Here is an 11,854-nt window from a genome sequence, read left to right as displayed (position 1 = left end):
CCCCCCCCCCCCCCCCCCCCCCCGCCGTCGTCATCGTCGCCACCGTCAGCCAACCGCTGCGCTGCACGGTTCGCGCGCTTCTGCAGCGTGGCGCCGCGCGCGGCGCCACACAGAACTACCTCCGCCACCGATCGCCGACAGGCGGCGCTGACGCGTGCGCGCACGCCGCAGCGCGACGAATTGCTCCGAAAACGAGATACATAATTATTACGACGTCGCTGTTTTCCAATTTTAGTAAACATTTCTTTTAGAATATTTCATGTAACTTTTTAGAATTTTTACATAAACCTTAGAATTTCTGTATGATTTTATAACTGTTTAGAAAATTTTTCCAGTTTATTTTATACAAATTAAAACAGTTCTTTCCTAATGAAAATTTTTCTAAAAATTCTTCATATAACTTTTCAAAAATTTTCGGATTTTTATATAAATTTTAGAATTTTTTTTAGGGCGGTATTCATAGTCTGTTCGTATTTCAAGACTGTCTTAAGTAATAATGTCTTAATAAGACGCTAACGACCTTCTGATTGGTTTGTGACTTTTTAATACTGTAGATACTTAAGACGATCTTGAATATAAGATTTGACTATAGCTGATATTCCATAGTCAGTTCTTATTTTAAGACCGTGTTAAGTATTGTCTTAAATCGTTGATGCGGCCCTCTGATTGGTTCATGACTTCTTAAGACTGTACTTAAGACGGTTTTGAATATAAGATCTTAGGCCGGTATTCATAGTCAGATCTTATATTTAAGACCGTCTTAAGTTCTGCCTTGAGGTGTCATGAACCAATCAGAGGGTCGCATTGGCATCTTAAGGCATTACTTAAGACGGTCTTGAAATAAGAACCAACTATGAATACCGACTTTAGAATCTTTGTAATCGTATAACTTTTTAGAATATTTTTCCAGATTTTTTATACAAATTGAAACAATTCGCCTAATAAAAATTTTTTTTAGAATTCTTCATACAATTTTTATATAAATTTCAGAAATTTTCAGTTTCTGTATTATATAATTTTTTGAAAAATTTCTCAAATTTTTTACATGAATTGAAACACTTTTCAGAAATAAAAACCTATCTTTTCTAGAACAAATACTTCATATACGTAAAATCTAAAATATTCTGAGACTTTTAAAATTTTTTATTCTATAATTTCTAAAAAAACTTATAAAATCTGAAAAAGTTTAAGGTAAGGTTTTTTCAGAAATCTTCATAAATTTAAAATATAATTTTTTTTAAATATAATGATAAGATATGCGAATTCTTCTTCACCAGAATCATTGATAAACGCAATTAATACATTTTTAATGGAAATATTAGATGCTTATTAATTTTCTTGGCATAACTTGAGTAATACAAATACTAAACACTGAATTTTATTAGCAGTTAGTTTATTAATCAATAACTAAAATAATTTTGTATTATATATACAAAATGATACAAAATTATCATAAAATATAGAATTTATTTTATCATGTATTTTGTGCATCCTGTTTACATCTCTTTTTATTATGGTTCTTTACAATATTATTCTTCTTATCATTCTTCATCTTGATTCGCTTTAATGGTTTTTTCACCATTGGTTGTTCTTTCACCAACTCATTCTCGTCCATTGGCTCGATTACTTGTCCAAGTTTGGTCTTTACTGCCGGCTGAATGAGTCGCACATGAGCGTTCATTGGGACGAAGGTCCTACTGATGGGGGCTCTGATGGTCGCTTCAAAGTCCTTAACTCTGGTAAACGGATAGGGTAACTCTTTGACGAGATGTTTCTTCAATTTCTCGTTTTCATGTTCGAATACTATGACATTACCCTGATTTTCGGGTTTACGTGGCATTTGCTTGGGAACATTCAATATAAATCGGCTCTTCTTACGAGCCGCTTTACTCTTCTTGATGTTTGGTCCACCCCAGCTTCCCCATCCGGGTAGACTCAAATCAATATTCTGCGGCTGCGATTTTTTCATCTAGAATCATTTTGAATATATTAGATTATTATAACAGTTTTTATGTAGAAAAATAAAATACAATATCATTCAATATTTATTATAAATATCTATCTTTCAAATTTAAGGAAACTGATGAGCGTATACAAACTATATACATACAAGAGAGAAATACAGTTTTTATTTAAAAATCTTATTATTATGTACCTCCTCTTCCTTTTCTTTCCTAAATTCTTCAACAACATCGTCGTCCGCAAATGCCTCACTCATTATTCTATGCGTTTCCTCTTCCTGTTCGCTATCATCATCCCCGGCTGTAGCCACATCTGGCAGTTGCGTCTTTAAGTGTTTAGGCTTTATATTGACATATTTTTTCGGATCTATCTCCATTTCATTACTAGTGCCAGCCGGTTCCTGTATCGTATTTGCTATTTTCTTTAAACTCGTCAAATTGCTTTCCTCATGTACATTTTCCCTGGAAGTGGTTTCCTCCAATTCATGTGCATTTTCCCTGGAAGTGGTTTCCTTCAATTCATGTACATTTTCCCTGGAAGTGGTTTCCTCCAATTCATGTACATTTTCCCTGGAAGTGGTTTCCTCCAATTCATTACGTTTGTTTTTTGTATTACGTTTGTTTTTTCGTAGAGAACTGCTTTTCTCATTGCCGTGTAATTTACTCTTTGTATCATTTGCATTTGCTTGCAAAGTACTATTTTTCTCATTGTTGCAGAGTTTATTTTTTGTATCGTTTGTACTTACTTGTAAAGTACTACTCTTTTTAGTGTGATATGTCTCTTTTTTCTTTTCCGGCATGATTTCATTCAAAGTTTCATCTTTTTTTGTCTTCTCTCCTTTCGTCTGCTGTTTTTTATTGTAGAATTTCCGACAAAGCTTAATAAAGTCTTCAATTTCGGATTCAGTTTTTATGTTGCTTTCCTTATCATTTAGTGATGTCTCATCTTCTTTATCTTCTTCATATTCTTTATCTTCCACATCTTCTACATTTTCTTCATCTTCCTCAGATTCATCACTGTCTGTTCTCCTAACTTTTTGCGTCAATTCTTTACTAATGGCCAATTGTTCAGTAAGTATTTGTCGTGTCTAACAAAAAAAATTCGTTATTATATTTTCTTGTTCTTAATCAGACATTTTTATTAAAGGTTTGTAATATTTAAATGTTTGTAATATTTAATTATTTTTAAAAATATATATTTAGATATACACATTTTTATTAAAATAATTTCTATCAAAAATAAATGATTTTGTTTAGATCTTAAATCAAAATAATACTCACTTCCTTATTATATTTGGCTTTAATCTGTTTATTCCTAGCCCACTGGCCCGTGTTTTTATGCCTTAATGACATTCTCTCTTCAGCACGAGTTTTGTCTAACTGTGCCAACTTTACCAGAGCTTCTTCTGGATTACTATCTTTTAATTTTTCAAAATCCTTTAATTGCTGCTTGATTTTATCCTTCCGCTGAATGCGATGGAACTTCTTGCTCTTTATCTTACGCTGACGATGCGCTTTCGCCTCTTTGTATGACTGAAAGTGCAAAGAAATTAAAAACAATTCTTCATTAAATCTGGTTCTTACCTTTTTTAGTCATGCTAGTATATCGCTTAATATTATAACTGCATAATATTTCTGTACCTGTTGTGCCCTGAGTCTGGCAGCTTCCTTCCTCCTCAAAATTACCTCTTCCAGTGTCATTTTGTATTTATTGCCTTTCTCCTCTTCTTTGTCAGCAGGATACAGCAATGCTGGATCCAGCTCCTCAAACTTCTTCATTAAATCAGATTTCGTACTGAATCCTCTTAGAAATTCAGGAATTTTTGAAGTGCGAGAATCCTTTATTGGTGCTAAACGTTTCAATGGGAAGGATAGCTGTTCTGCTGTCCTGTTCCTGGTTACTACACTGTCCCATTTTTGCAATTCATTTTTAACCTTCTCATAACCAACTGTCCTTTTTATCTACAAAGATTTGGATTCTCCTTTTATTTCAAGATTAGATAAATTTTGTTAGAAATTACAATTATAAAAATAAATAAGATAAGATGAAAATAATATAGATAATATTGAAAAAGATTAACACCAATTGATCAATTTATAATTTTAAATGTGAAAAGAGATAATTGTTTGAATTGAGGTAGTAAATTAATGGATCGAAACATAGAATCATTGTTGTACAATTAGATAAAAATATATTAATTAGTATGTAAAACTATTTTGTTAATCTTTTTTATCCTCATTATTTTTAACCTTCCGTTGGCAAGGTGGATCTTCAGGACATGTCCAGCAAGGTCGATCCGACCCCGTGCTCATTTTTCTAATTATTGTACAAAATGAATGAAAGAAGTAAATCACAACATGAAACTTTATCCCCTATTTATTTATAAATAATAATATAATTTTATATACATTTATATTTAGCTCATTGCCTTAGTCTCAAAATAGTAAACAAATATCATTATAAAATGTTACATTTCATCTAAATTCATATCATAAAAGCAGCATGGACATAATATTTTACTATGCTGCGAACATATACAAGTATCACATTTGATACAGAACTGTTGTCCTTTTTTGTCCTTTTTTCTATCGCAGTAATAACATCTTTTTTTTCCTTTTGATTGCTCAATAACAAGATTTTCTTCCTTTTCTACTCCCAAAGTCTTACAAATTATGACTCGCAAATCTTTTGGAAGATGGTCGTTTTTCATTCTTTTTTCCATCAACGGTTTGGTCAAAGCCAATGCAAGATTTTTTAGAAAAATGTTGCGTGCATTGTTTGAGTAAGAGTCCATATCAAGATTCGATTTATAAAGTATAAAACTATTAACTGTGCAGCAATATCTAGAATTTCATAAAAGAATCGCATGGGTCAACGCCCACTTATCCTCTTTGTTGTTTTATCATGACAAAGTTTATCGAGGACATCCACAACATTCTTTATCATATCATAAAATTCAACAATCTCAGGTTTCTTTGATTTTTCGTTTATTTTACCAGTAAAATGCATAGAAGAAATTAAAAGTACTTTTTTGATTTTTTTTTTAAAGCATAAGAAATTAGCATTTGATCTGATTGATAAAGAAAATGAGAAGACATCAGTGGTCCACCTATCGATATTGATGGAGATATTTGGGATTTGTTGTTTCGTAAAGTCCCCACAATAGTATTCTTCTTGCTTAATTCATCAGTCAACTCGTAAGACGAAAACCAATTGTTAGTGGTAATATTCCTGTTACTGCCATAAAGAGGTTTAGTTAGCCGTAACACATATTGAGTAGATATTGAGAAATTATCTTTCTTTTTTTTTCTTTCCTTACATATGGTATTCCTCCCAAAAAATAAGAGATTTTAGCATCACACAGTGAAATTACTTTAAGCCCATATTTACCAGGTTTCATTGGAATGCATATCTTGAAGGGACATTTCCTACAAAAGCTGAGAAACATCTCATCAACAGTAATATATTCAGATGGTGTATAGACTTTTACACAGTTCTTTTCAAATGTATTCCATATATCCCGAAATGCAGTAAATTTGTCATTGGACTTTCGAATTTCTCTCGTGTCTTTATCATCAAATCTCATGTTCTTGAGAAGAAAGTCAAATCTTTTCTTTGACATTGTGCTTCTAAATAATGAGGGACCGTATATGGGAGAAAACATATCAGTGTTTAATTCTGATTCTTTTTAAATAGCACTCATATATAATAATCCTATTGTAGCTTTGATCTCCACAGCATCGGTGAAAGATATATATCATTGGACTGAATTGTATCCAAGTTTCATCTTTTCAATTTCTTGATTGGTATAGCGCACAATTTTGTCTATCATTTCATCTGTAATGAACAACGAAAATAACTGTAATAAGTGTAACTCATTTGTTATTTCTTGCACTTCGGTTTTAGGTCCTGGAAGATGAGTTACTGTATTTGTAGCTGAAGTTTTAAAAATTTTGAACTTATAGGTTTGTCAGTCCAAATTGTTTCATTATCTTTCCCAAGTTCAAAATTTCTGTTGTCATTTAAGTTATAAGTAAAATTTTCTCTGTTGTCCCTTAAGTCTTCTACATCGAAATCGTCGAATTCATTATCGTCATCACATAAAATATTGTCATCTGTTTCTGAGCAAGTTTCGCCAGTTTCATCGAAAACCTTATCCAAATCTTCGTCAAAATCTTCTTGTTTACATTCCATCTCTTGCAGTATCTCATCTTTAGGAGTAACAAATTCTGTTTTTTATTCCGTGAAAGTTGTTCACTGGAAAGAGAAAGAAATAAACTAAAAGAAATCTGTAACGTTGATAGCAAGGTGGGGTCAATTTGACTCGATTCAAGAGCTTTGATATAAATAAAAATTGGAAAAATATGCTCACTTACCTAAACGATTTCGACCGCTAAGACAGTAAACGAGTTGAAGATATTATCGGAGACCACATAAACTTAAGATAAACAGTGCATGCGCGATATAAAATAAACGAAACGTGGGGTCATTTTTACCTCAACCTTACCAACGTAGGGTTAGTCTGTTAAGCTTTGAGATCATTTTTTATAATAATGATGAAAAGAAGTCATTAATTTCAACTTAATAAGATTAATTTACTCTTTCAGCTGCTGGTTTCTCCAATGGTTTAGAAAGAACTTTGTTCTTTTGCTGAATGTATCGAAGTTTCTTGGTGAGATTGCTCTGATCCCCTTTTCGCTCCAACGATTTGATCAGATCCTTCACATGTATCGTATCCTTGTTTGTTACTCCGCTTTTCACAAGATGATACTCCGATACTTCTAAACTAGGCTCACTACGTTCTGCTTTCTTCACTCTGTTAAAAAGGAAAAATATAATAAAAGGAATATTAAGACATACAAAAAGCCAAGCTAGAATTTTAAGCATTCTGATCGTAACTTTATCGTTATTCCTTACCTTTGCCTCTTATCGAGCTGCGTCACAGCCTTGATAAGTTTCGCATGATCTTTGGCAACTTCCTGATCGCTATCGTATAAATTCTCACTTCCTTCCGTATCACTCATTTTCGTGGTCGCATAAGTCCTACTAGTATTGTGATACAAACACTACAAACTAACCTACAAATAGTACGAATGTTTCCAGCCCACGAGGCAGAAACGCTTTCTGCGCATGCGCGGCGAATGCGATCTTAGCGCAGCATTTAAAGGGATCCTAAAACCGTCTAAATTACTAAATTACGATTTTTGTATAACAATTATTCTTTTCCTCTTTTACAGATTTGAAAATCCTTTTCCAGGATTAAATTATACGCATTAATACGTGTCTGTGAGGTAAAGTTTATGCCGAGAATAACAAAAAATTTCGAAATTGAAATTATAAGACAATTTTGTCGTTCTCGGCATAAACTCCACCTCACAGACACGTATTTTAATTCTGGGAAAGAATTTTCGAATCTGTAAAAGAGGAAAAAAGTAAGTCCTTGCAAAGCACGTAATTTCGTTTTAGAAGAAATATATTTTTTTCTACGCTTTGAATCTTAATGCCACAAACTCAGTATTGTTCGTTCAAGTAATCAAAATTCCATCTCACGCTTATTTTCAATCTACTGTAAAACTTTTATATTAACCCATTAAGGACCGTTGATCGATTTTTCGATCAAAAAAATAGGTCAACTTTGCGAAATTTTTGGCAAGTAGGCTCCTTAAGGGCATAGTAGCTTGCCCTTAAAAGGATTTTAAATTTTGAGAAAAAAAAATTTGTCTTGGTCCTTAATGGGTTAAGCAAATGTTAACTTCAGGTGACAGTTGTATGTGCCAGAAAAAATGAATTAATTTTTTTTCCGATTTTCTCGTAAAGTTGTGTTTTCCGGGATTTCTTTTTATGCGTTCTTTAATTCTGTAAAAAAAATTTTGCAATCCGCGAATTCGGAGATTTCTCTTAAAACGTAATCATGGTAAAACAGGATGACTTTAGGATCCCCTAATAATAATACTAATTATTAAAAAAATTGAAATTTTAAATTCTCTAAGCTAATCTCTATATAGCAAGCTTTTCTTTATATTAAACATATTTAATAAATCTTAACTAATCAATCTTTATAGTAAATACTATTATTTTTTATGCTTATCTTTAATGCTTACAAAAAATTAAATTTTAATTTACAAACGCAGATTTTATTAAACATTTTTACTAAACATTGTTTTTAAACATTAATGTCGTTAAGAAATATAGATCTTCAGTATTGGCACATTGACAGTGATTATCACAATGCAACCTAAGATATAATGAAGTACAAAATTTTCATTTTTCGATATTAAAATTTTTATTAGAAAATATTTCTGGTTAATTAAAAATAGTGCGATCTATTAAATAATTACAAAGATAATAAGGGATTACAGTAACGATGAAAATAATAACTGAATTCATTTATACTACAAAATTCGTTTTTACCGCTACAATAAAAAAAACTAACGTTATCGAAAAAAAGTAACGAAAGCTGTAATGACAAGTAACGCGTTATTTCCCTGATATAACTTACATCGCATATACATATCACGTACATACATCACGTGTACGTATAATAAGAGCAAAGAATTTATTTTATAGAAAAAAATTCTTCATTAGTATTAATCTGTCGCATATAACTCTTACAAATTTATATTCTAAAAGCATATTTATATTTGACAGACATTTTAATAATTCTAACACTTAACATAAGTAATAATAATATTATATAAAAGAATAAATAATAAATCGATATATGAATAACACAGTTAAGTAGAAAAATACCTCGCCCATTCGGCCTAACTAGATCTCAGTGCTTAACAATATTATTAAATAATATTTTCATAATTAATTGTGTTATTCACATATGATCTAATATCATATATTTCACGCGCTTGTAACAAACATTTCCTTAATGTATACTAGTTATAACGATAACATTCATGCTTTCCAGCAAGCGACAATGTGACACAATGATCATCTTTCAAACCCACAAGGACTTCTTATAAATCAAAAGAATCAGGAAAGAGCATGGGCAATAGGAGTCAAAACGCGGAAGACGTTGCGCAAATAATACGACTATGAAGCGTAAAAAACTTCTTTATTTGATAAACGCGCTCACATGTTTCGGCTCATTTTTTAGTCTTCTTCAGAGACAACATACATTCACGTATATAAAAAGTAACAAAGATTAATTTGTCATGGTGAGCTCTCCCGTATCGAGAATATAATTGTCAATTTGAACTCAGATAAAAATTTATTTTCGTTTTTCTTTTTTCTTTCTTTTATTTTTATCTGAATTCAAATTGACAATTATATTCTCGATACGGGAGAGCTCACCATGACAAATTAATCTTTGTTACTTTTTATATACGTGAATGTATGTTGTCTCTGAAGAAGCAAACGATAAGAATGTAATAATTCATTGTATCATTACACTGTGTCATCTGTGTCGCTTACTAGAAAGCACACTAGTAGTCATTTATTACTGCAGTTTCTTTAGTAGCACTAGCATATAATTTGTCTGACGACATAAGTGACAAATGTTTTTCTTCGATCGTCATATTCATTGATGTTTCTCCTCTCGCCTTCAATGCAGATTTAAAAACGCAAATGGCGTTAACCGAAGCCGCCGAAAGTTTGTTGCGTTTTTTCGAAGTTAAATCATACACGATGGAAACCATGGTCTTCGGATCGCCGTTTGAATTGGGAAGTGAACGGATAGCATTTAGAATGTTTATTAGATTTGGATATTTGGCTATATTATTTGGATAAGAAGATTGTAAAATTTTTTTCCACATATTGTCGAAATTTAATTTAGAGAGACTTTGTTTCTCGTTCGTGGTAAAATCTGATGACAGTGCAACCCATTCCTCCTTTAAACCGTCTTCGTCGAAATCACCAATAGTTTGAGCTACAAAAGAAACATCTGCGAATGATGTTTCTCTATCATTACTGAATAAATGTAAGGAAGGTTTAAAAACTTGTAATTTCGATAAAAATACATTGTCCACAGGCAACGTCTTACGAATGTTTTCTGCAGCAGTTACATAAAACTTTAAGCAGTTCTTTCGAATTGTTTCAACTTCGTCTTCGTGTCCATGCTCCATTAATTTCTGAAGATATTTTTCACATTCTGATCCCAATGTAATTTGATGCAGATCTTTTTGATTTTTCTGTAAAGATAATACTACATCTGTAGAGAAAGGTTTTAAATGCTCCTCTTTTAAAAAATTTTGGCAGATTTGAAGAAGAAAGTTCAAAGATTTGGGTTGTAAAATATGTATCCGTGTATCTAATGCTTGAAAAAAAATATTGAATTTGTTGAAGAAATGTAATGCGTACTCTAAAAATAAAAAATAAGCTTTTAACTCTATATTATCCATCATAGACAACAGACATTCTTCAAATCTTGTTTTCTCGTTCACAGATATTTCATTAAGAAAATGTTTAATTGTGTCCCAAGATTCCAAAAGTTTTTTTACACACAAGTAGTGAGAACGCCAACGTGTATCATTTAATCGTGTTATTCTATTATTGTTTTCTTGGAAATATTCACAAAATTCAGAAAAAACGGACGAACATTTTGGACTACAGTTAATATAATCGCCAATTTTTGTAATAAATTCCTCGCAAGCTATAGGTATTTCATTGCATGCAGCATGAGCTGCTAACATGGTGGCATAACAGGGACAGGAAAATGTTAACAAATGCGGGCATTCTTCTTCTAATTTTTCTTTGAATAATAAATGTTTCCCTGTCATGGTAGATGCACTGTCACACGACAGGGCGACAATATTCAAAAACAATATCTGTAACTTCCACATTTCGCATTTAAATGCAAGGAACAATTTTTCCGCATTGGAATCTTTGACATCAATGTCAATTAGTTTAACTAATTGTGATCGAATGTCTAATGTATCCGGATCAACATAACGAACGAGAAAAGTCATCCATTTCTCATTGGCAGACGTTTCATTGATGAATATCGTAAACTTTGTGTTCTGAATTTTATTGACCACACGTTCCGTCTCGATTGGGCACAAAACATTTGTAATAATGTTTTTACATTTCGTACGACCCATGCTCATGGCTTTTAACACGTTAGGATCTTCTCCTACATGTCGAAAAAAACTAAGAATTTCTTTTGCATTTTGGTGGGGAATATTTTTGTCGGCAATGAATGCGGCAAATCTAATTTCTGCGGATTTTTTACGCTCTTCAAACGACGAAAGCAATTCAGTTTGCGTAGCCCGATTATGCGTAGCCTGCATGTCGTCATACGATTGCGAATCGTTATTCGATTGACTTACTTCGATAGAATTATCTTTATTTTTATTTATATGTGCTTTGGATTTTGAGTGACGAATGATTTGCGATAAACCACCAGCAACAGATTTGTCACAAGTTAAACAAAAAAATAAACTTGGATCGTGTGGCACTTCGCGTAACCAGCTTTTAAATTCCGCTCTATCCAACCATTTCTGTTGAAATATAGATCTACGAGATTTTTTTTCTAAAAAACTATCATCATCGCTACTGTGATCTTTATTACTATTATTTTTATGATGCGCGGACTCCACATGCCTCGAGATATGTGTTGAACCGCACGAAAAATTTTTATCGCATATAGTGCAGTGATAAAGGGTATTATCAGACGGTACTTCTCGTATCCACGACTTATACCGCACATCCATGAGCCAAGCTTCTGAAAACGTTCGCTTAGGTTTTTTGGTCAATTTAACATTCGATTCCATGTCGATTATCAAAAAATGAAAAAATTGAAAAATACAATAACGTTAATAAGTGAGTCGTTATTGTGAGAATAATGTGTCCATCAAATCAGCAAACAGAGGTCGACAAGACAATCCGAAGAAGAATAGACGTCATTTATGACGTCTAATAAATAACATCTACTGATCGTGTA

General features: G+C 32.1%; 2 protein-coding genes across 2 annotated transcripts; both read right to left on the bottom strand.

The window, feature by feature from the left end:
- Positions 1-1,474: 1,474 nt before the first annotated feature.
- On the bottom strand, positions 1,475-7,072 carry LOC108727855 (U3 small nucleolar RNA-associated protein 14 homolog A). Its single transcript, XM_018456131.1, has 6 exons — positions 6,880-7,072; positions 6,562-6,778; positions 3,603-3,923; positions 3,243-3,494; positions 2,156-3,049; positions 1,475-1,969 (listed from the first exon to the last, which is right to left on the bottom strand). The coding sequence occupies exons 1-6, from the start codon at positions 6,984-6,986 to the stop codon at positions 1,475-1,477; spliced, it is 2,286 nt and encodes a 761-aa protein (XP_018311633.1). The 5' UTR covers positions 6,987-7,072.
- Positions 7,073-9,238: 2,166 nt separating this feature from the next.
- LOC108727861 (uncharacterized) lies at positions 9,239-11,854 on the bottom strand. Its single transcript, XM_018456138.1, has 2 exons — positions 9,956-11,854; positions 9,239-9,841 (listed from the first exon to the last, which is right to left on the bottom strand). The coding sequence occupies exons 1-2, from the start codon at positions 11,682-11,684 to the stop codon at positions 9,399-9,401; spliced, it is 2,172 nt and encodes a 723-aa protein (XP_018311640.1). The 5' UTR covers positions 11,685-11,854; the 3' UTR covers positions 9,239-9,398.

This window comes from Mycetomoellerius zeteki, unplaced genomic scaffold (genome assembly GCF_001594055.1).
Source record: "Mycetomoellerius zeteki isolate Tzet28-1 unplaced genomic scaffold, Tzet1.0 scaffold555, whole genome shotgun sequence".
NCBI classification, from domain to species: Eukaryota; Metazoa; Arthropoda; class Insecta; order Hymenoptera; family Formicidae; genus Mycetomoellerius; species Mycetomoellerius zeteki.
This window is presented reverse-complemented; position numbering and strand designations above follow the sequence as displayed.

Coding starts and splice junctions, on each gene's coding strand:
- LOC108727855 (XM_018456131.1), bottom strand. CDS start 6,986: ATGAGTGATACGGAAGGAAGTGAGAATTTATACGATAGCGATCAGGAA. Junction 3,924..6,561: donor AGAAACCAGCAGCTGAAAGA/GTAAATTAATCT, acceptor AAATCTTTGTAG/ATAAAAAGGACAGTTGGTTA. Junction 1,970..2,155: donor GGAAAGAAAAGGAAGAGGAG/GTACATAATAAT, acceptor AAATGATTCTAG/ATGAAAAAATCGCAGCCGCA.
- LOC108727861 (XM_018456138.1), bottom strand. CDS start 11,684: ATGGAATCGAATGTTAAATTGACCAAAAAACCTAAGCGAACGTTTTCA. Junction 9,842..9,955: donor AACTGCTGCAGAAAACATTC/GTAAGACGTTGC, acceptor TTTCTTTTGTAG/CTCAAACTATTGGTGATTTC.